Source organism: Vanessa atalanta, chromosome 27, assembly GCF_905147765.1.
Source record: "Vanessa atalanta chromosome 27, ilVanAtal1.2, whole genome shotgun sequence".
In the NCBI taxonomy this organism is placed as follows: Eukaryota; Metazoa; Arthropoda; class Insecta; order Lepidoptera; family Nymphalidae; genus Vanessa; species Vanessa atalanta.
Window position 1 is genome coordinate 1,743,768 of NC_061897.1, and position 25,021 is coordinate 1,768,788.

Genomic DNA, 25,021 nt, shown 5'->3' on the forward strand with positions numbered 1-25,021 from the left:
TTACTCTTTCTATATTGTTTATTTAAGGAGAAGGATGTTATATATATCTGGATAAACTAATAGATATACATCAAACTTATACGGGAGGATACAACGCGTTACGATGAAGATTTTATTAATTTATTTATTTAAATACTTTATTGAACGCCACTAAGTAAAAAGGACAAAAGGCGGACCTAATGTCTGAAGGTATTCTCTGCCAGTCAACCTTCAGGTCAAACAGAAAACCATGAAGGCGGTAATTAAAAATAAATTAACAATATATGCACATACTTATATATATAAAAAAAACATTTACATACATATCCAAATAGTATCTACAAAATAAGTATTGATCTATACCTACTGTCAATAGTAAAAACATATATATGTCGGAGGAGCAGGATGCCGAACAGTTGGGTTCGGGGATTGATCCGACATTTGGAAGACTGTGTGGGCGTGCAATGGAGATATTCACAAAATAAAACGTATTTAATATCGTCTAATCACTATTAATTGATTCAATAATCGTACACCACAATAATATCAAATGATTACAATGATTCATCTCGATTAAGAGCGAATGGGTTTGCAAGGAACCATCGCATTCGAGTCGAGGGGTGACCCGCGTTTAAAAGTAAATCAGCCATCAAACATTATTGCCAACTATTAATTAATTATCCAAATCAACAATCAAAGTAATCTCGCCCCGCTATATATAATAAAACATAATAATAATAGTGCATAACAGAAATCATAAGAGCTAGCGGCTTTCTGACAATGTGTGCCCACGTAGACGAGTTTTAAATGTAAATTTTGAGGTAGCTTTTCGAATATGTTCGGGTACCTACTTTAATCCTTATAGTACCTATAATCTAACTACTAGGTTTTGGTTCCGAACCTGTTATTGATTGAGTATCGTAAGTAACACAATAAACATTTTTTATTTTCTCTCACATGTGTATTCCACCAAACCGCATTGGTGGAATATGCTCCAAACCTTCTTCTCAAAGGGAGCGGAGGCCTTAGGCCAGCAGTGGGAAATTTACAGGCTGTTAATGTAAAAAAAAAGTAAAAAATCTATTCTAATATTATAGAGGGACGTACGTGCGCGTTTGAATTTAATAAAAAAGCGTGTTTATTCTAAAATAAAAGTAGCCTAAGTTACTCCTTATTACATCAGCTATATGTGCCTGTGCCAGTGAAAGTCCCGTCTAAATCGGTCCAGCCGTTCCAGAGATTAGCCGGAACAAACAGACAGACAAAATTTGTAAAAAAAAATTATTTAGCTATATGTACCGTGTATACATACATACGCATTTAGTAAACCGCGGCTATTTTAATATTACAAACAGACACTCCAGTTTTATTATATGTAAAGATAACATTTCATTGCTTGTATGTAGGGAGTAAACCTGCTAATATAAAGATATCCAATTCAAAAATGTTTTTCCTTGATAGAAGGCTACGTTATTTCCGAGTACATAAATCATATCATATAATTTTATATATAAATAAATTGAATCCATTCAAAGCCGGGGCATGTCGCTAGTATGAAATACATTGTATTTTATTAAATTATATCACATAGCTCATGCAGTCACAAGTTAACGGCGAGGCCATTATTAAATAATACATACATATAAAAAATCTTTATTATTTCCATTTCCGTGTTAAAGGTAAGTATTGTTTATGATAAAGCTTTGACGACCTCCATAGTCGAGTAGTGTGTACACCGGTTTTCATGGGTACGCCACTCCGAGGTCCTGGGTTCGATTCCCGGCCGAGTCGATGTAGAAAAAGTTCATTAGTTTTCTACGTTGTCTTGGGTCTGGGTGTTTGTGGTACCGTCGTTACTTCTGATTTCCATAACACAAGTGCTTTAGCTACTTACATTGGGATCAGAGTAATGTATGTGATGTTGTCCAATATTTATTATTTTATTTATTATTATTAAGCTTAATTTAATGAAACTAGAATAGGTCTTGAAAAATGTATGCTAGCTGACGAGACTAAATACAAGTAGTATATCTATGTTTGTATGTTAAATTTTACATGTACATACAGATTTTCATGATTGATAGCACACCTTGGCTAGCTATTTGTAATCATATTCAATACATGTACTTAAATAGATTGACAAAAAAAACCCGATGAGTTTCTTTCGCCGGTTCTTCTCAGGTCAGGGTGTCTCCTTTTCCGAACCGGTGGTAGTGTTTAATTTGACTATCAATAAGTGAGTGTAATGCTTCTATATTGAATAAAGGAATTTGAGTTTGTAAAAAAAATAAAAAAAAGATATAGAAGGATAGGTAAAGATAAAAGTGGCGGGCATTGTGTAAGCCCTGGATACCCATCATAAATTCTACCGCCAAACAGCGATAATTTTTGCTGTGAACAGGTTCGAATGGTGAGTGAATCAGTGTTACGACCTGGTAGTGCATTGGTGTGGTGTGAATGCTTAAAGTATATTATGGGTTCGATGTCTATGGACGATGATGGAGGTTTCATACTTAATAAAAAAACGCGTTTGAATTGTCACCGGTTTCGAATGCAGAAGTACCATCAGGAAACTGAACAGTACCAGCAAAAATAGATCTAAGCCCAGCTGTGGGATTATCAAATATATTTCACGCTCAAGAAAATATAAGGCCGGAATTGAAGTCGCTATCTTTATGACGAATATACACTAAGCGATCTTAGTCAAGTAAGAGCCTGCCTCTGCAAGGATTCTCCTCCATCGTTGAGAATGTACGGAGATTATTCCACCACACTGCTCTAGTGCGGATTGGTGACAAACGGTAAAATTTCAATGAAATTAGGCACATGGATGATAAGTTATAAAAAATAATTGAGCACATGATATATCAGAGCTTGCGTTCAAACCAAGGCAAGGCAATCTAAGCTCGATAAAAAATTGCATTAACTTAAGTTTACTTGCGTTCATGTGTTAGTAACTTAATAGAACATGAATGTTAAACAAGATTACCTAAAAAGGGTGAGGTTCACGTACGATAATGGCCACTTTTTCACCCTTTCCCATAGACCTGCTGCGCAGAAACGCGTTACGACTCGGTTTTTTTTATATACCATTTACGGTAGCGAAGTTATTCTTCGTTAATTGATGGTTGTACTGTTTGTTACAACATAGCTATGAAATGTCTGTAAGGGGATATGGAAATGAATTAAGATACATATATAAAAATCTGACCAAAGTTTCCAAATTATTTCCTCGTTCCATTTGCAGTTAAGACTGTGCCGTGCACATAGGCTCTAATAATGACGCAATGTAAACTTAATATTATATAAATATTTGACAACAACACATACGTTACTCTGATCCCAATGTAAGCAGCTAAAGCACTGTGTTATGGAAAATCAGAAGAAACGACGGTACCACAAACACCCAGACCCGAGACGAGATAGAAAACTAATGAACTTTTTCTACATCGACTCGGTCGGGAATCGAGCCCGGGACTTCGGAGTGGCGTACCCATGAATACCGGTGTATACACTACTCGACCACGGAGTACGTCAATCTCTTCCATATTTGGAACCTACGTGATGTACATCGATATGTTTTAATAACTTATGTATTGAAGTAAATCGTTCGTCTACAGTGCTAATAAATAGACGCAATACAAAACTGAGTTTTATTTATACCTTAAATGAATACAAGAAAGTACGTCTGGTGACACCGACGTGATCTGGACTTTGGAGTAGTAGTGCAAAAACCTTCATTTAAAGTATAGCACCTCGCCTAATTGCCTCCACTGGAGACAGTTCTCATTTCTCGTGCAGAGGATCAGAAATGCAATTAAGAGCCTTATATATACAGTTCTATTTTATTGTAAATATTTAAGGTTTTAATGTAAATACAATTATTATTACTAAATATTATAGAGCTTTAACTTAGCTGTTTGTGTGTGAATCAAATCCTACGAATACATTTTAAACCAATTCCAGACAAGCTTATCTTTAGCAAAATGGTTTGCTGGTGACAATACAATCTAGAGTACTTAAAACTGACCAGAGCTTTGAATGTATATATATCTACACCGGAAGTTTAGTAATAAATCATTTACAATTTAAATAATATATTATGCACGCATTAACGATACTAGCATTAGCAGCCCGTAAATGTCTCACTGCTGGGATAAAGGCCTTATCTCCCTCTGAGGAGAAGGTTTGGAGCATATTCTACCACGCTGCTCCAATGCGGGTTGGCGGAATACACATGTGGCAGAATTTCATTGAAATTAGACACATGCAGGTTTCCTCACGATGTTTTCCTTCACCGCCGAGCACGAGATGAATTATAAAAACAAATTAAGCACATGAAAATTCAGTGGTGCCTGCCTGGGTTTGAACCCGAAATCATCGGTTAAGATGCACGCGTTCAAACCACTGGGCCATCTCGGCCTAAATAAGTAAATAATTTTATCGAAATTTATAATTAAATGAAAAAATATCGATAAGGAACATGCACATCACTAGAAAAGTCTGAAACCCTCCGTGCGGTTACATTTAATATTTATAAGTACTTTTGTCTAATAGTCCCTTAATTTGATTAGATCTTTACGTTTGTTTGTTTTAGTTAAACCTTATCTCGTTAACTTAAAAACAAATTCATACATTTCCTTGTAATGTGTATTATTTTACGAAAGGCGAATTAAATTCTAGTAAGTTCTTTTTACATCCATTAAGATGCATTTTCCAACGGTGGAAAGCTTGCGGACTGATTTCACTTTCTATATATGTATTTATTATATGTATATATGTATGTATATGAGTGTATTATAGCTCAATTATATTTAAAGAAGGTTTGGAACTAACTCTACCACGCTGCTCCAATGTGTATTGGTTATAAAAGGCAGAATTCCATTTAAATGAGACATATCCAGGTTTCCTCATGATTTTTCTCCTTCATCGAGCACTTACATTATAAATACAAAATAACCATGAAAATTCAGTTGTGCCTGCCTGAGTTTGAACGCACAATCATTGATCAAGATGGATGAAATCTAACCACTGGGTCATCCCGGCATAACTTATTAGTAATTAATTTTTTTATATGACAATAATTATATATTGTTATTAAACAAATATTTTATATATCAATGAGTTTAATGTACATGACATGACATGTATATATATGTTCCAAAAAAAATACGACAAATTTTGACGACCTCCGTGGTCGAGTACTATGTACACCGGTTTTCATGGGTACGCCACTCCGAGGTCCCGGGTTCGATTCCCAGCCGAATCGTTGTAGAAAAAGTTCATCAATTTTCTATGTTGTTATGGGTCTGGGTGTTTGTGGTACCGTCGTTACTTCTGATTTTGCATAACACAAGTGCTTTAGCTACTTACATTGGGATCAGAGCAATGTATATGATGTTGTCCAATATTTATTTTATTTATTTATTTATTAAAACACATGTCATCACAAGATTAAATAAATAACCAGATAATATATCCTATCAAATAAAAATCATCCCTTCATAAAATCGTATAGCTTATGAAAACCTTATCAATTTCACAGCCCCTAAACAACCCCTAAATAAACTGACACGCCCCTTGTATCTCGGGAAACATCCCTTGACGACACTTATCAAATTATGGTCCTTCTTACTACATTAAACATTAGGGTAGCTTTCCACATGACATAACGCTATATAAAGCTATAGTAAGCGAATTAATTGTTGAAATTTTCAAACCATTTCTGACCAGACAGATTCGTGTAGGAGGGTGTAAGCGTTAGGTTAAGTTAGTTTTTCCTTTTTTGTAACCCTGACAAGGGATATGCATAATTTAATTATGATTTACATTTGTTGTGTCAACTTGATTTGACATCTGTCAGAATTTCAAATGACACATCCCGCTGAGTTTCTTTCGAAGGTTCTTCTCAGGTCCGAGGTGCTAAATTCCGAACCGGTGGTAGATTTTTGACAATCAATAAGCAAGTGTAAACACTTCTATATTGAATAAAGATTTTTGACTTTGACTTTGACTTTGTTTCCTCACAATGTTTTCCGTTACCGCCGAGTACGAGATCAATTAAAAATATTAAACTACCAATTTTAGGTAAAAATTTTGTGTTCTATTAGGTCATTAATTATGATAAGTATAAAATAGCGTCAAAGTTATTAAAGAGCATAGATTTTTTAATAGTATCGCTTCAGCTGTGCAATGGACAAAGGCCTTAATAGCACTTCGCGTTACAATTGGGGAGCTGAAATCCAAGTGGATTAACACTTAATAATTCGCAGATTACCAGCTACTTGGTAGGGTTCTGTGCAAGATCGTTTCGGTAAAGACCACCCACTCATACTCTACCACCAACGGTAATACTAGGTATTGTTATGTTACGGTAAAGGGTGAGTGACCCACTATAGACACAGAAGACATAACATCTTCCCAAGATTGGTGGCGCTGAAATTATTAATTTACCTTACAATGCTAATGTCTGCGGATTATCAGACCTACTTTTTTAGTCTACCAACCTATCCTAAACAAACGTCAGGTAAATGTATACGTAATAAAGTTATAATTAAGTAAATAATATCAAAAACTCACCCGAACTGGGTCGATCGCTGTACCTTGTGCAGTAAACCCACGCGGGCCACACCATCGGACCGTCGCTTGCTGTACCTGTGATCAATTATGACATTTCAATGATGTAAAGATCACAGTGGCTTATCAACATATACTAAAACTGAACCTCTGGCTTTACCTGCACGAAATTTAGAAGACTTAACCTATAACACACAAACAGTCCCCCCCCCCCCCTTAACCACCTCTGGGGACAGAGTATATCGCAAATTAAATTAATGTCTTTTAAAAATAATGAATACGTTTCGTTTAAAGTACATAGCTAATTGATATATTTATATAATTGAAATAGAAGTCATTCTTACAGTTGAAATACAATATTGTAATCGATACGAATTAGTCTAATAATAAAAGTATTTATAAATATATATCACTACTGAACAGTACGTATGTATGTCACTCAACTCCTCAGAAACGTCTGAAACGATTTTGTTGAATTTTTTCGTGTGTAAAAAATGTATTTATATGTACCAAACAAATTAAATTAATACAATTCTTATTTCACCCCTATGAGGGGGTGGGTAATTAATTTATACTCATTACCCCTCCTGACATACCCCTAAAACACAAGCGAAGCTGACGGCGATATCTTAGTGTATATATAAAGATTAATTTACCTGGAGTTGATGAAGCGTTGCTCCCACTGTCATCGCCTTTAGATAGATCTATTGCACCTTTATCACCTGGCTTAACTTCTGGTACTCTTGCCTCCACCTCCTTAGCTGGCGAAGTTTCCTTCACAGGCGAAGTTTTTACTTCAAACTGTCTCGACTTGATAGTTTTTCTCTTCGTCAACGGATCAGTAATCCGTCTACCAAAATCAGCTTTTAATATATTGTCTATACTAAATTTCAAACAGTTCTGATTGATAAAGTCCCTCTCGGATACATTATCTGGCGATTTGGGGGACACGTTATGATTCTGACGACGATTCTCGTCAATTCTGTTCAAGGACTCCTGACTCTTTCTCACGAAATTCATATTGAACTGCTGGTTTAAGTTTAAACTGTTTTGCGGTAATGCCATTCTTGGCATACCAGATTTTAGATCGACCTGATTCATCAATGGGTTTTGGAATAGCAATGGCTGATTCAGAAACATTAAAGGATTTGGTGTTATGGGGTTCGGTCGAAGAAGGATCGGTTGGTTAATGTTTAAGTTTTGGCTCAACTGTGATATCGCGTTCAAGTGCGTCTGTATGTGTTTAAACGAAGTCAGTCCTTGTGTATCTTGAGACTTCTCGCTGTGATAACTCGACACAGGAGCCTCGTTTCCAACCGATAGCACCGTATCATCACTGCAGCATGAATTATCATCCACGCTTATATCCGCCCTGTCAGTATGTTCATCATCTATCCTCGGACTGACGCTTTCCGAATTCCTCGAAGTGTCCTCGAAATTCGGAGTGTTCTGCAATAATTTATCTGTTGAGAAAACATTTTCGGGACTATTCGTTTCTCTTTCTTTCTTTAAGACATTGTGAATGGAAAAAGAGGACGTATGTAAGGGTCTTTCCTCTTGCTTTTCCTCGTCGTGATAGTCAGGGCTAATGGTGTCTCTTGTGTTGGGCGAGTACGGATCCTGGTCATCATCGCTGTGGTCTTGGATTTTGATTTGATCTTGTAAATGAGCGGAAGAAACCGCCGCCATCTTTGCTGATTTCGTTACGCCATCTAATGGAAGACAATAATAAATTATTAGATAATATATTTAAGTAAACACATTTTTTTATTTTTACTTATTATACATAATACTTCAAAGTCAGGTTTTGAAGTGGTAAATTCTTATGGGAGGGTAAACGGCTTCGTTACGTAACGCGTTACGGCGCCAGTCTGGATTCCCTTTCTCTTACGAATACGGTAGCGGTTGACGGGCTCCTCCTTTCTCACTCTCACACACAGCGCAAACCGTATCTCAGACAGAGAGTTTAAGTCATCACTTCTGTCGGGCGTCCCGAGACGCATACGATTTTTTTTTCAAACATGATACTTGATAAGCAATAATACTTTATATGATTGTAAGTAGGGTTTAAATAATTATAAATGTGTGAATTATCGAATCGAACTTCATTAGTCGTATAAGAAGCGAGAAGGGGACAATTAGAACAATTAACTCCTAAGTTATTATGATACAACTACATAGATATTTTTCGAACAGTATTTATATTTCGAGTTTTAGTTAATCCTTACAATGCTCTAAGATTCATAATTTTATGCTCTATAAAAAGAAATAATTTAATTTCTTTATAGAGCATAAATTGACGGGCAAAGGTGTCAAAAAAAACATACCAAAGTGGCTCAAAGACCTATGTGGCTAATTTGAAAGATTCTTTCTTATAAAAAAAAGCTACAAACCAAATGCAAGTGAAAAGATGAATCGGAAATCGTAAAATTATTTTAAAATGTTACCGAGATATTGTTTATGAAATCCTAACAAGTTAACCACTATGGTTGTGGCAACCATTGCGGTTACCAGAGACAAAACGAGTTATAGTGGACACACATGATACATGCTCTACTTGGATTACATTGTTATAATTATCTGTGGTCGAAACATGTCATGATTAATTAAATTTACGTGTTTTTTTGCTTTTGCAATTTATTGAAGCGATTATTTTGATCGACCATCGAAGCCTCACAATTAAAATTTAATATATATGTTATCAAATAAGCTATTATAATTACTTTGGAATCGTCTACGAAGATTAGATCTAAAGTTACAGTTACAGAATAAGCTGAAGCGTTTATCTATTTTACTACTTCTAGTCTATCTATTTTACTTTTTCTAATCATGTAGGTACTTACACAGGCACACACAATATTATATTTGTCATTTTATTCTCTAATGAAGCAAGACAGTTCTGGTTTTGAGGTGCCATTTGCTACGAGGAAAACGAATTATTTGAATTGTTTAATCAAGTTCTTGTCACATATTGTCAATATATATTTTTATTTTTTTGAGAATTAACTCAAGTATCAAGTAGACTCTGTTTGATTAGACCCGGTCAGTTGTTCTGCTAGAATAACAACTTTATTTAAATTTATTCAGGTGTTCATAATTATTTTGTACCTTTTGTAATGTTAAATTTAAAATTTCGTCTTTACCGTAATGTAGATTCTCTCATGAAGATCTGTCGTTTAAATTACTTTAAATTTAGATTTACATCTAGTTCAGACCTAAATGTAAAATCATCTAACATTATCTGATAAGTAATAATTCGGTAATACTCGTTAACCTTTTCGAACTGATCGATAATTATAAAACTATTAAATTACAAAGATCGGCATAAAAATACAAAATGTACTTGATGAGTCCTTAACCTTTAAATAGATAAAAAAATATCTAAAAGTCATAAAATGAAGCAATTAAACTTACTTAATTGCTTTTAATTAGTAGTTTAAGTATTATCCTGTCTCATTTAAATAAGTCAATGTCAACATTTTTTTGTTATCAAATATATAGCCTTTAGCGAGACGTTTATAAATCACACTCATACATAATGTGACTAAATACAGAAGACACAGAACTAGGAACTTAGACGAACATTGAGTGAGGTCTTCGTCCAGCTGTGGATTGCGATTGGCTGATCATTTTACTTTAACAAGCGATGTTGAAAAATAGTAACTACTGAGTTTCGTGCCGGTTTTTCTCGGTCGAATCTACTTTCTGAACCGGTGGTAGATTCACTTAATATAAATTGTTAAATTACGATTCAAAAGTGCTTGTGAAAGTCTACTTGAATAAAGTATATTTTGTTTGATTGATTTTAATATATTAGTCACACTATATGAATTAGACCGGATGAGTCTTGGTCTGTCAATACAATACATTCGCTAATTTCGATAAGTGTATAATTGTTACACTGGTTATCGCTAGATGGCGCTGTGCGTCATTTAAATCGCGCTATCGTTTGGCTTTGCTACTTTTATAAGTAGAGATGTACTCGATTTGTAATCGTACTTGATTAGTATAAAGATTGTACTCGAATTGTATTCGTAGTCGGTCCTGTACTTGTGGTTTGTGAAATATACAGTCGAGTACCACGATCCATATTACTGGCTGTTTTATTTCAACGCCAGAGGGAGTAAGTGTTATCCCAGAGACTAGTGGATCGAACAATAAGTACACACATATAACACACACAGGCACACACACACATATCACGTTTAGCAACTCTTAATCTCAAAACGTGGTCAATTTATCGATATACGGATCTCTAAAAATTTGCTCGATTAAAATTACCCCAAAAGTGGTACGTTGATAAAGAGTTTATTTAGTATATATATTTATGACCATTTTATTCAAAATACTCTCATTATAAAACCATCAAAACCAGCGAAAAACCACATCCTTAATATTTAAAACTCATTTAAAAATTTAAATCCCAAAGTATCGAATCCGCGACAAAATACCAAGAAATGATTAAGCAAGTGGAGCATACTTCCCTTAACGCGTCGACCACACACGTTGCGCACGCGCCTCTCGAATCGAGCATTTCGTTTACACACACAACCGTACATAACGAACGAGCACAAAGGATAATAAACCTTATTCATAGAACAGTAAGATTTTTTCAAGTGAAAGTATAATTTTGTCGTCACTGGACCTGCGATAAAGTTTCTCGTTTATTATTTTGAACTTTATTCCGTTGGAATAGAGTTGCGATTTATGGTGAAAATTGGTTGTTTTATTTCAATATCACGATCTCGCAATTTTCAGGTGTTACCGATTTATAATGTTATGGCGAATTTTGATTCCCGCAGCATCCGTAATTGTGCTATTAATATTATAAATCATTCATCTTTTAAGTCGTAAATTTCGATGGCGAACAGTTTGATTTAGAATTGGAAATTTTAAAAAATGCTCTTAAAATATCTGAGCAATTAACAATAACCCATTTTTTTTTTGTTTCAAATTACTTCTGCTTTATGAGAAGGTATTAACGACCATTAGTTTAGATATAATAAAAGAACAATCTCGAAATTTAACGTAGAACAGTCTCGTTCAATGACATAAAGTGATATGCGACATTAACTATAATGCAATTATAAGATTTATATTATACGCGTTAAATATCGTATTCCCGTAAGTCGGTTTTTAATATATTACTTTTTAATTCTAACAAATATAAGAGTTGTAATGCTTGATTAAATCTATGAAAGACTATCCTGATTAATTAACTTGATGGTATGTCTAAGTACCGCCTACTCACCACACATTCTGCTAGCAAACACCAATACTTAATATTTTTGTGTCAGTTTGGCACACAGGGCCAGAATACTCGTTTGTGGTGACCACTTACCATCAGGTGGCCCATCGGCGCAGCCACGTATTCAAAAATTATATAAATTATTGTGTTAAGTATCAAGATTTTTTTTTTAATAATTTTTACTTTATAATATGTTTATTTATTAATAAAACCTCAAATAAATAACAGAGTCAATTATAATTCCCGAGTAGTATGTATAGATGTCATGAGTCTTATAATTATGTGTTTATATGATTAAGACGTGATAGTAAATACGCTAGTCATTTTAATTTCCAATTAAATATTACTCTTATAAACAAATTTATTATATAGAAAAATTTACGTAATTAAAAAAAGTACTGTGTATTTATATGTGCTTATGTAACAGTTAATCGCACTAAAATAATCTAAATAAATATTTAAATTCAATACAAAAATAATAATTAATAACTTTATAAATAATCATCTATAAAAATGTCATAAAACCATCGTGTTACTATTTTACATTTCCCGCCAAGAAGCGCGAACAAATGTCAAAATGACAGATCACATTTTTTTAGGTTCTTTATAGTGAGCAGATGACGACGCATTAACGACTACGGACGTTAAGCAGGGAGTGTACGTTCCGTATAATATTATACGACCATAAAAGTTAAATAATTATTTTTAATGTTAATACATATATTTTTTTTTATGAATGTAGTCGGTTAAAACCTTTTATACTTGACAATATATACTGTGTTAAATAGTTTTATTTAGGACCTCACAGTATGTGTGGAATTGTTTTGGACATTTTTTTTTAACTTTACTCCAATCAATTTATTGTCACTGTACATTATATAATATTACAACTACATAGCTTTCATTGTTTAAGCTCGTCGGTGATTGTCATTGACAATCTCATTATAAAAAAAATGATTTCTTGTATTAAAATCCAAAACGTTTCCAAATTCAAATTTATTTATTCACTCTTAGGCATTACAGTCTTTTATTGATATACTAAAAATTAATCACCGATGGTTTAAGGGTTCCGCCAAAAAAGGTTCAATGTTTTGAAACTATTAATTTTTCGTATGTATATAATACAATTACGAAAAATATTTGCTAATAGTAGACTAATTACTAAAAAAAAGAATAGTAATCAGTTTGAGCTGCTTGATATACCTATACACCTATTTTATTTAAAATAATTCAAACTTTTAGTTTTTAATCATACAGTCTGATGTAATTTATAAGCATACCGATCTTTGTTTTTTTTTTTTAAATATTGCTTTTCAATTTAAGAAAAAAAACATTATTACAACATAATATGATACTTTATTTTAATATAATCTACAATAATGCTAATGTTCTCAGTCATAGAGTCTCATCTGATATCATTTATAAACAGACCGACCCTTGTAAAGTATTTTTATTTTCCTCGTATGTTAATTGTAATTAAAAAAAAATATATATGTATGTTGTAATTTATTTTTATTTAATCCATAGTAAGGCAAAGGTTCTAAATCATACAGCCTCGTTTGATGTCGTTTATATACAGGGCGATCCTTGTGTTGTTTTTTATTTACCTCATAATAGGCAAAGATGATCGTTATCATATTAATTTGCAATATTTATTACTCTTGGTTCAAACAAAGGTGAGGTGTGTATTTTATTACTAATGTTATAATACGGGTTTACTTGTATTTTAAATTTAAATTCATTCTTATGAGAACTATGCATTATGTCATTAAAAAAATCGATTTTTTTTTAGGCTCTCAACTTAAGGTCATTTGCCAAACATCGGACTGTTATAAATTTATTTTTTTATCTGTATTAAATTTTCACCTTTAATTATTTATATATAAATATGAGTGTCGCACTACAGAATAACTAAAACAGACGTGCCAACTTTATTGTCTTGGCGTGACAATCGCTAAACGTCATACGTCACTATAACTCGTAACCAACACCTTTGACAGTCTAGACATATATTTTAAAAAATTTCTTTTGTACTGAGTATTTCGTTCAAAGCATTTCTTGTCAACGTCCGAGTTGTAATAATATTCTTAAAACGCGTATGAACAGAAGTCACTGTTGATTTCTTATTAGTAGACATTGAAACCGTGTACTTGCATATCTTAAATATTGATCTATCAAAGATAAAAGTTATACCTTCCTGCTGTTTCATAATAGTTTTTGTTCTACATTCCGTTTACATGACTCATCGTTCAAATATCAAACTAAAAAATTCTTCGTTGTGCCTTAAGTCTAGATGTCACATCAAAGAGTGCAGATTCCGAAGACCTGAGTACAATTCTTGGGTTTCTTCTGTTCCATAATTTCGAACTTGATTAGTTTATTTATGTAACATTTTTTAAAGAATGTTAACTATGTCCTAAATTGATTAAGGAATTAATAATTTACCTTTTTACTGTTCCTTGTAAGCTTATCACTTGTGTTAAGAGTGGGTACGACTATAGCCCAAAGGGGTCAGGATAGATCCTGCGAGTTTTTACATCGCTAGGCGGCCCGTAAAACATTGACGCTATTGACGCTTAAAAAGTTCTTGAATTTATGTCTAAAGACAATTTCGAAACTTGAATAATTTAACTAGTAACATAAGTTGCTTTTAAAAAAAAACGTCCAACGTTTCAAGTGACAACTTTAAATTTAGGCATATTGTCAAATTTGCCACGGTGGTAAATGGTGACCACCTATTACCAATGTAAGTGCAAGATAGACTATACCTATTAATTGTTGGTAGGGTTTAGTGCCATGTGGGTAGGTACGAACCAGTCATTAGATATTCTACCTCCAAACAGGAGTACTCAGTATTGTTAGGTTCCGGTTTGAAGGGTGAGTGAGCCAGTGCAACTATAGGCACAAAAGAAATAACCTCGTATCTCCCAAGGTTGGCTGCGCATTGGTAAGATTTCCTTCTGCGCTAATATCTAGCTGTGGTGACCACTTACCATTAGATAACCCATTGCCCGACCGCCTATATAAAAAAGTACCTTACGCACCAACCTTAGGAATCTAATATTTTTAGGTGTTGAAAAAGAGGAACTACTGAGTTTCTTGTCGGTTCTTCTCGGTAGAATCTACAATCCGAACCGGTGGTAGCTCTACTTTAAATAGTTTGCTAAATGACGATTCAAAAGTGCTTGTAAAAGCCTACTCGAATAAAGTATATTTTGATTTTCTCTTTCACCCTTCAAACTGTTTGGTGGTAGAATTATGAGTGCGTGGCACTGAGTTCAAAAGTACGATGTTACATGAGATCTCTGAGGTTCTTTTCCGGATTTGAAGCCGTTTGAAAAACTGCATGTTACCGCTGTACCATAAGTGTTAAATATAAATCGTTATATTAAATGTTATTCGTTTATAACAACATATTTACGTTCTATAAGTGTCAAGTATGTTTACAATTATTATATAAAATGTATAAATCTCGTTTGTATCGACTTTACACAGATTATTAATTTTAATGGCGTATGATTAATCGTTATATATATTAAAAGTAACGTTTGTCTTTGTATGTTAAATAATTTGTTGCTTACTTGGTTGGAATGAGTGTTTTTAAAATTGGAATTTTCGTGCAACGTTTTCGTGTAACGTTTGTGTGAAACGTTTCTGTCGATGAAGTTTCGGAGCATCTGGTTGATCGCGAAGGAATCTTAATTCCGAAATGTTATAAGCGAGCTTTTTTATTTTGACGTTAAAGTATTTTCATGAATCTATTTGCGTAAATATTACCACAGCAAGGCCCCCAACCCTCCCCATCGGGTGCAAATTTTGTGTATTCCTTTTTCAGCTCTAAGCAAACGTACACTAGATATATATATACCATTTTGTTTTATAATGGAATCTGATTGAATGAGGACCATATTGAGATTAAGGTCTTGAGCATGGATGTGGCTGGATATACAGCTAGGGGACGACCAAAGAAACGATGGATGGATTGTGTGAAAGACGATATGGTTAGAAAGAATGTTACTTGTGAGATGACGTCCGACAGAGAAGTATGGAAGAAGAAGACATGCTGCGCCGACCCTGAGTAAAATTGGAATAAGGGCAGGAGGATGACAATGATAAATGGAATCTGTTACCATATTCACTTCAGCGCCATTAACATATATAACAGGAAGCCTCGTATTTACAGTACAAATATATAACAAAACCAATCAGTCAAGACTTGTAAAACGATCTCAAACTATAAGAGTCAAGATCAAAGTTTACTTTGTTCAAGTGGACTCTTACGAACACTTCTGAATGTTACAAGCAAGCTACCACCGGAAGACAAACAAAAATTCGATTTACGTATTTCATGCGATAACATTTCTTGATAAATATATCTTTATTTATAACACAACACTATTACACTAAACCACTTAAATTTACTATCAAACTTCCGATGACAGTTTCGTTGACGATCAAAATTTTTTTTCACAAATCCATAACGAATATTTATATAATTTATTATCAGTCATCTCGAGGTTGGAACAGATTATGTATATAGATATAATATTTTATATATTATATTCGAGTAATCTTTACATAGTATAAAACAAAGTCACTTTTTCTGTCCCTATGTCCCTTTGTATGCTTAAATCTTTAAAACTACGCAACGGATTTTGATGCGGTTTTTTTAAATAGATAGAGTGATTCGAGAGGAAGGTTTTTGTATATAATACATAGACAATATAGTTAAGTAACACTGATAATTTTAAAAGTTTCTAATGTGATGTCGTAAATTTATACATTTTTTGCTCTTACATTGTAAACGCTGGCTGAACCCTACGAGATAGATCGAAATAATGTACTTCAGTATTGTACACCTTAAAACGGTCTTCAAAAAAGTCCGCGGTGGTATATGTCTATCTCTTAGCGAGTACCCACATTGCACCCGTGCGAAGCCGGGGCGGGTCGCTAGTATTATATATATGTAGGTTTGTATGTTTGTTACTAAATCACGCAAAAAAGACTGAAAAATTTTATTGAAGACGAAATTAAAACCTAAATGTCCTGTAGTGAGTGTAATGTTCACATGTAAAGTCGATCTAACAATTAAATAAAATAAATACATATTATATTTAAATATCAGCTCGCTGTGCACACACACCGTCTTCACCGCGCGCCCATTTTATATATCCTCATTTTCCCGCGCTTTTGCGATGTGTGTCACTCGAGATGACAGATGCATAAATACACAGATATTATATATTTATATAAAATATAAATCTAATGCTAATGAATATGTTATTATAGATCTGTGTACACTACAGTGAGGTTACGGCTTCCCTCCTTGAGAAGATTTGAAGTCAACACCACGCTGCATCAATGCTGTAGATTATCAATACGTGCAGGTTTCCTCACGATGTTCTTCACTAGCAAAATAAACACATGAAATTTTCGATGGTTTGAATCTGTGCAACACATTACTTGGTAGGGCTTTGTGCAAACCCGTCTGGGTAGTTACCATCCACTCGTCAGATATTCTGCCGCCAAGCAGTAATACTTGCATTGCTGTGTTCCGGTTTGAAGGGTGAGTGAGCCAGTGTAACTACAGGCACAAGGAATAAAACATCTTAGTTCCCAAGGTTAGCGGCGCATGTATCACATTGACCAATGTATAGACATTGACGCTGTTAAAAATATTATGGGCAGCGGTGACCACTTACCATCTGGTGGCCCATTTGCCGGTCCGCCTACACATAACATAAGAAATAAATAAAGATACACGTGTTACCACTAAGCCATCTCGTCTTTTATAACAATAACTTGTTATAAAATAAATCTCCGAGCATAATATCAATCAAAATGACGTTTATTAGAAAAATGAATGCCGGACATACACATTAACACTCAATATTGAATGATAATGTTATTTTTTTTTTATTCAATACCGTTGTTAAAGGTGTCAATTGGATCGATCATAAAATTTTATTATTTTTACCTTATATAAGATTACAAGCTATTTACCTGATAAATATATACATGTATCTCGATAGTCTTATATGACTAGAGGTCTGGGATTCGAGTCCCAATAATAATGAATTCTGATAAGACATTCTTGTCACTTGAATCGTGGATTTGAACGAAGATCTTTTACGTTTCACAGTAGAGCGAACTGACAGATAACGTCGCGTAAGGAAAAAAGCGATAATTCACAGGCAACCTTTCCCTCTCTGCCACTCTCTGTCTATCTCTTTCCACTGTCTACAGTTTAATATAATATATTTTTGTTAATATTTTAATTCCCACGGATTTCTAATTTCTTGTAATCGAATTATGCACAAATTTTGGTAATTTATTTCATTGTATTATTTCATACATGAAAACATCGTGAGAAAACTTGCATGTATATAATTTCAACGAAATTCTTCCAAAGTGTATTCCACCAACCCGCATTGGAGCAGCGTGGGATATGCTCCAAACCTTCTCCTCAAACAAGAGGCCTTAGCGCAGCAGTGGGAAATTTACAGGCTGTTAATGTTATGTAAATATAATTGAATACATTATAAACAGGGAAACCGTTTTCCTCCTTACGAGATATCCCACGAATCCCACGACAAATCTCTTATCTTATTTATAATGGTAAGTACCACCGCTGACATTGACGCGAATTTGTAAAACGATCTAAGGAATCCTTTCTCACATCGCCAATGCGCCAACCTTGGACACCAAGACATTGTCTCCTGTACACACGTGTAGTTACACTGCCCGATATCCACTTCAAAACAATACAACACTACGAAATATCGCTTAGCGGTAGAATATCTAATTAGACTTTGCACCGAGCCCTACCACCAAGTTAAGGGAATTTTAGTGATAGTGATATGTGCTTAATTTAAGTTTGTAATGCATATCGCGCTCGGCGGTGGAGGAAAACATCGTGAGGAAACCTGCATGTCATGTCTAATTTCAAGGAAATTCTGTGTATAGTAGCGGTGGAATATGCTCCAAACCTTCTCCTCAAAAGGGAGATTAGGCCTTAGCCCAGCAGTGGGAAATGAACTGGTTGTTACCGCGTATATATCTTAACTAGTTTACTTCTATCTTAAAACATAATAATATTGTTAATTAAAAAGTACTGAAAAACATCAATTTCAACACCTTTGTCGCGAAGTGGAAAAAAAAATTACTTTATGTGGGGTCATTCCTCATTATAAACGAATACGAACGATTTTGGACCCTATTTCAAGGTATCTGAGTGTGTTTCTTAATGATTTGTATTGTATTAATTAACGTCACTGTGGTCATACGGTTGCGTGGAAAAATTACTTACAGGCCGACGTTTGATCGCGAGCGATAAGATATATTATAGCTTGAATTATGACTTGGGGGGGTATTTATTAAAATTTTATAAATCCTCAAGCTGAAATTTACTTTAATATATTATTGCGTTCAAATGTTTAGTTTTGCGATAAATAGACTTTTGCTTATTTGTACTATTTATGGAAAACAGTACCACCTGGTGGTATGTTGTCAACACTGCCCATAGACGTAAGTACCATTAACCATTCCTTGCGTTGTCAGGGCACCAATAACCATAGTAACTATGATATAACGTCCCTTAAGTCTGTAGTCCTAATTCACTCACCCTTCAAACTGTAACATATCAAAATATCACCCTTATCGCAATTTTACTTGGGGTCGGCGCAGCATGTCTTCTTCTTCCATACTTCTCTGTCTGACGTCATCTCACAAGTAACATTCCAGCCATATCGTCTTTAACACAATCCATTCATCGTTCTTTGATTCCCTTCATCTATATCCATCCACGTCCATGCTCAAGACCTTACTCACAACATGGTCCTCATTCCTCCGCATAACATGACAGTTGGTTTCCACATAGCTTCTCGACTACGGGTGCCACTTCAGGCCGCAACATAACAATACTAAATGTTATTGTTTGGCGGTACAATACATGATGAATGGGTGGTACCTACCCAGGCTTTCATGAGAGGTTTTATGAGTTAAGTGATAACATACAAACGCAATTTAACTAAACTTCCAGTTTAAGTGCAATGAGAATTTATATTAAGATTATTTCAAATGTAACGATTATTATATTTGTAATTTTTAGTGCAACGTTCTCATACGTAACATATATGCCTTTAGGGGATAATTTTATTTATGTAACATTTAATGCAATGTTTCCGCGTTTAACGTATGATATCAACGTTTCTAGATGTAACGTTTGCAACGTAATTATCATCTGCTCTTAGTTTGACGATCTTTTATTATTTTATTTATTATATACGTGTACGATCTTTGTATATATATTGGCAAGTTTTAAATAAATACAAATATCACATATATTATATATAAGTAAAACTTAACCCTATAAGGTAGAAAAAAGAATAAATATCCGTATATGTCCGTCCGTTGACGAGACGCTTCAATGATTTTGAAAACAACTGATTTTTAAAAAAAAAAAATATCAATATTCTATATTAAGTTCTTACTTCATTATTTATTTTATAGTCATTGAATAGTCAATTTCCCACAGCTGGACTAATGCAGACTTCTCTTGGGATGAAGGCTTAGAGCTTATTCTACCACGCTGCCACAATGCACACAAACGTTGATGGACTGACAAGTGGTGTTTCATTCAACTCAGATCTGGGTAGGTACCACCACACAACACACTCTACCACCAAACAGCAATACTTAGTCATTACTAATTGCTGTATGTCGTGGGATGTATTTTAAGGCAGTATGCTATAGCCATAAGGGACTTAACATCTTAGTTCCCAAGTTTGGTTGCAAATTGGTTGTGTAAGGAATGGTTAATGTTTCTTACAGCTCCAATGTCTACGGGCGGTGGAGACAACTCACCAGGTGGAAGGTTGCCTAGTCCACCTTCCTATATGAAATATATCCAAATTAAGCACACGTAACTTAAAGGTGCTTATCTGGATTTGAGCACTTAAATCACTACCCATACCATTCCATGTGAGAGAGAAAATGTACAGGCAGTATTTTGAACGGTTACGAGTAAATCTCTTCCACAGTCAGCTAGACTCGCTGGCGTCGCAGATATCAGCGCGAACATCACCAAAATCCCTACGCGACTATTCGGACGAGATTGTATGTATAGACGAAAAATATAACCATAGGAATGCATTTGAAATTAACGATTGCGAAAACTTTAATCAAGGCAATAATAATTGTAAGTTTTTTAATAAATATAGTATCAAACTATTATTTTACGAATGTATAAATACGCCCAGTGTTGGGCAAACGCACTACCGTGTTACAAACTAAAAACTTTATAAGAGATCCTTGTATCGTTTGAGGCATACGGAAGTCGTGCTTGAACGTGCCAAATGTACCGAAATAAAAAAAAAACAGTACTTGTATATCAAATCATTTGTTTAAATTAATTATAATTTATTATATATTTACATATAAATATAAATTATACGTATTTTTAAATATAAATACATTCATTTAGACATATTATAAAACAAACCAACGAAAATCATAAATAATTCTGATGATAAACAAACCCGACTTTAAAACGTAGTTAAATCTTTAATAGTTTTTTTTAAGAAAATTAAACGCGAATCGTAAATTAGTTTTATCTGTGCGTCTGATACTAAAAAGTTTTATCAAATTTGATGGATTGTTTTTACTATTCGTACACTAAATATGCTACCGCAATGCAATCAGTATTGTTGTGTTATTGTTTGAAAGTAAGCCGCTGTAACTGACAAGGAACATAACATCTCAGTTTCCAAGATTGTCATTTACATTAAATTAACAGCATGTAAAATTCCCACTGCTGGGCTAAGGCCTCCTCTCACTTTGAGGATAAAGTTTGGAGCATATTTAGCACGCTGCTCCAATGCGGGTTGGTGGAATACACATGTGGCAGAATTTCGTTGAAATTAGACAAATGCAGGATTCCTCACGATGTTTTCCTTCACCGCCGAGCACGAGATGAATTATAAACACAAATTAAGCACATGAAAATTCAGTGCCTTGCCTGGGTTTGAACCCAAAATCAACGGTTAGGATGTACGCGTTCTAACCACTGGGCCATCTCGGCTCAGAGGTTGACGCTTTGACTATTTTTGGTATTTATTTCTTACTAGCTGTGCCCGCGACTTCGTGCACATTTGAATTTGACGACAACACGACGAAACAGTTATTGTTCAGTTAGCTGATATTATTACGTATAGCCCATTAATTCTGTATGAGGCAACTTTTGTGATAGTAAGTCGTTGGTGGGAGGCTCCCGACGTGATGGCGGCGCGAGGGACAGTATTTGGACATTGTAGCGTGACTTTATCATCATTTTATATATAATTCTAAAAGAAAAGCAGCCTAAATTACTCCTTATTACATCAGCTATCTGCCAGTGAAAGTCCCGTCAAAATCGGTCCAGTCGTTCCAGAGATTAACCGGAACAAACAGACAGACAAAAATTGAACAAACGTAAAAATATTTTATAAATAGACATATACATGAATTTAGTTAATAGCGGTTATTTTAATATTACAAACAGACACTCCAATTTTATTGTATGTAATAGATAATAGATGGTGCCTTATGATCAGAGGGCTTTTTTGCCCATGGCATTGTTGATATGGCTTCGCACAAGGCCGTTTGGGTACCTACACAACATACATTCAATCGCCAAACAGCGATATCAATCCGGTTTGAAGGGTGTCTGAGCCAATGCAACAGTTCATCATCATCAGCATGATCATATCAACCGTAAGACGTCCACTGCTGAACATAGACCTCTCCCAATGACTTCCACCTTGACTGGAGAATAGCGGCCTGCATCCAGCGATAACCCGCGGACTTGATCTCGCGGGGGGACGCCCTACGCTGCGCTTGCCAGTAAGTGGTCTCCACTCGAGAACTTTTTGCTCCATCGGGCATCAGTCCTTCGAGCAATGTGCCCTGCCCATTGCCACTTCAGCTCGCTGACTCGCTTCGCTACGATTCTGACTTCTGATTCGATCACTCAACAGTTCATCCAAATCAAATTCAAACATTACACAATAAAATATAACTTTATAAATGTAAATAAGAAAATTCCCTAATCGGTGTTTTAGCACCATTACAGAGAACGAGTTCCGAAAACCGATAAAAACATATATATATATATATATATATATCTTTAAACCGGTAATAAAATATAGTTACGTGTTATCGTTTAATTAAAGTATAAATTAAGTTTCGGTTTTGACGCGTGAAAAATCGGTTTTATATAGATTTATTGAATTGATATAGAAACTTTAAACTAGCTTCGATCCGTGACAGCGCTCGTGGTGATATATTTTTATTTTTTTATTAGACACATACTGTAAAATTTGATCAGTTATAATATTGTTTTGATGGTAACATTGTTTAGTTTGATTGTTAGCTTGGAGTTAGATATAATTGATTTTCCATAAATTAATTTAATTATTTATTAGTAGTTAATAAATAAATATTGGACAACAACACATACATTACTCTGATCCCAATGTAAGTAGCTAAAGCACTTGTGTTATGGAAATCAGAAGTAACGACGGTACCACAAACACTCAGACCCAAGACAACATAGAAAACTAATGAATTTTTTTCTACATCGAACCCGGGACCTCGGAATGGCGTACCCATGAAAACCGGTGTACACACTACTCGACCACGGTGGACATCCATGAGATAGGCCAGTGTTGAAATAAAATGAATATATACTTTATTCAAGAAGGTTATTACAAACACCATTGAATCATCATTTTATACAACTGTATTAAACGAAAATCTACCACCAGACTATGAAGTCTACCGATAAGAACCGGCAAGAAACTCATTTATTAACTCAGTTAACCGAAACAACACTGAATTTTCATGTACTCGTGTATTTATAATTCAACTTATGTTCACCATTGAATTAAAACATTATAATGTTTACCCCTAACCCCCCTTAAGGTAGCGTAATGAAATAAGCCGACCTAACTTAATATGACCTATCTTCCAAGAATCTCGAAGACCAGCGAAGATCTGCTGATGTTCAGTAATAATATAAAATATAAAACGCCGAACAGTATTTAAGGAGAATGTAAAAAGGCACGGACAACTGTGAGCGTGGACGTTGTTAAATTAAATAAATAAAATAAAAACTCAAAATTATGATGAGAATTATGTTGATATCTTGGTGAGAATCTCATGGGAGATCAGCCTACTATAGGACACGCGCAAGTTTGGGAAAACCGAGGCGGACTCTTGATTCCGTCAAACTCAAACTCAAACTCAAATTCCTTTATTCAATATAGAAGCGTTAGACTTACTTATTGATAGTCAAATTAAACACTACCACCGGTTCGGAAAAGGAAACACCCTGACCTAAGAAGAACCGGCGAAAGAAACTCAGCAGGTCTTTTTTTTTGTCATTCTAATTAAATACATATATTGATATATATATCGTCAATCTCATAATCTGATGAGGAGGTAAACCCGACTCGACTGGATGTAATTCAAGCAGAGGACCAACCACTTTACGTACTTTCCGAGGCAAGGTCTTGCAATTTCAAGACTTCAAATTTTTTCAAACATTCAAAGAGAGTTTTATTTGTATTAAAAATATCTCCTCCAAACAGGCTGTAAGCATAAAACACAGAAACTCAGCCTTAGAAAAAAACATACCAAAATCAAAACGTAGGTCTCACTACAACCGTTAGGTACTTTGTAAAAAAACGCACGGACAAATTTACAATATTATTTTATATACATATAAACAGGTGGATCTTAATTGATAGATTTATAAAGTTCTATCGTGAGATATATCGATACTGTTATTTTGTTTTTTAACATAAAGATCGACGAACTAATTAATTTATAGTATATATAAATTTAACATATTTATTGAAGATATATTGCTATAAAGTTTTATGGTGATCTCTTCGCCGATTCAAACAATCGTTATCAAACTCAACAAGACTAACTTACGAGATATTATTTGGCACAATTGTGTGCACGGCTCTACGTGCTTTCCGAAACTTGATTCAATACTAGGATCTTTTTAGCCTCATGTCTGTTGATAATACACATAAACACATTAACAGCCTGTAAATTTCCCACTGCTGGGCTAAAGCCTCCTCTGTCTTTGAGGAGAAGGTTTAGAGCATATTCCACCTCACTGCTCCAATGCGGGTTGGTGAATAATTTGTTGATAATATATTTACAGAA

At 34.4% G+C, this 25,021-nt stretch overlaps 1 protein-coding gene across 2 annotated transcripts in view; it reads right to left on the reverse strand.

The window, feature by feature from the left end:
- The window catches only part of LOC125074218 (homeobox protein invected-like), a 77,869-nt gene that overhangs the window by 42,540 nt on the left and 10,308 nt on the right, over positions 1–25,021 (reverse strand). For both annotated transcript variants that reach the window (XM_047685487.1, XM_047685486.1), the window contains exons 2-3: positions 7,212–8,267; positions 6,559–6,633 (exon numbers count right to left, since the gene is read on the reverse strand). In XM_047685487.1, the coding sequence (XP_047541443.1) occupies positions 6,559–6,633; positions 7,212–8,244 (1,108 nt within the window). In that variant the 5' untranslated portion in view covers positions 8,245–8,267. The remainder of the gene's footprint in view (positions 1–6,558; positions 6,634–7,211; positions 8,268–25,021) is intronic.